This window comes from Fulmarus glacialis, unplaced genomic scaffold (genome assembly GCF_000690835.1).
Source record: "Fulmarus glacialis isolate BGI_N327 unplaced genomic scaffold, ASM69083v1 scaffold16916, whole genome shotgun sequence".
NCBI lineage: Eukaryota > Metazoa > Chordata > Aves > Procellariiformes > Procellariidae > Fulmarus > Fulmarus glacialis.
The window spans coordinates 637-972 of NW_009216365.1; the positions used below are offsets into that span (position 1 = coordinate 637).

General features: G+C 44.0%; 1 protein-coding gene across 1 annotated transcript in view; it reads left to right on the forward strand.

Moving 5' to 3' along the window:
• NDUFA1 (NADH dehydrogenase (ubiquinone) 1 alpha subcomplex, 1, 7.5kDa) overlaps positions 1 to 195 on the forward strand; it is a gene marked incomplete at its 5' end in the record, with an annotated part of 555 nt that extends 360 nt beyond the window's left edge. Inside the window, one exon of the mRNA XM_009579282.1 lies at positions 175 to 195. Coding sequence (XP_009577577.1) covers positions 175 to 195 — 21 coding nt within the window. The remainder of the gene's footprint in view (positions 1 to 174) is intronic.
• Between the last annotated feature and the right edge of the window lie 141 nt (positions 196 to 336).

Here is a 336-nt window from a genome sequence, read left to right on the forward strand (position 1 = left end):
GGCCGCCTCTGTCCCGGCAGCGGGCCTGCCTCTGGGGATGTGCATTTTGATTTTTTTTTTTAATTCGGACTTGGGTACTTAAGCATAGTTTGAAAACCTACATTTTCAGCTATGCCTTCTTGCAAGTTAGCACTGAGAACGGTGCAGATACAGCTGTTACTTTTTCTTTTTCAGGGTCTGGAGAACATAGACTAAGGTGGCAGCACTTTGAAGAATCCACATATCTATATAAAATGATTTAACTCTTTAATAAAGCTACACATGTATTCAACCCTTGTATCTGTGTTGCTATGATGGGTTGACCCTGGCTGGATGCCAGGTGCCCACCAAAGCCGC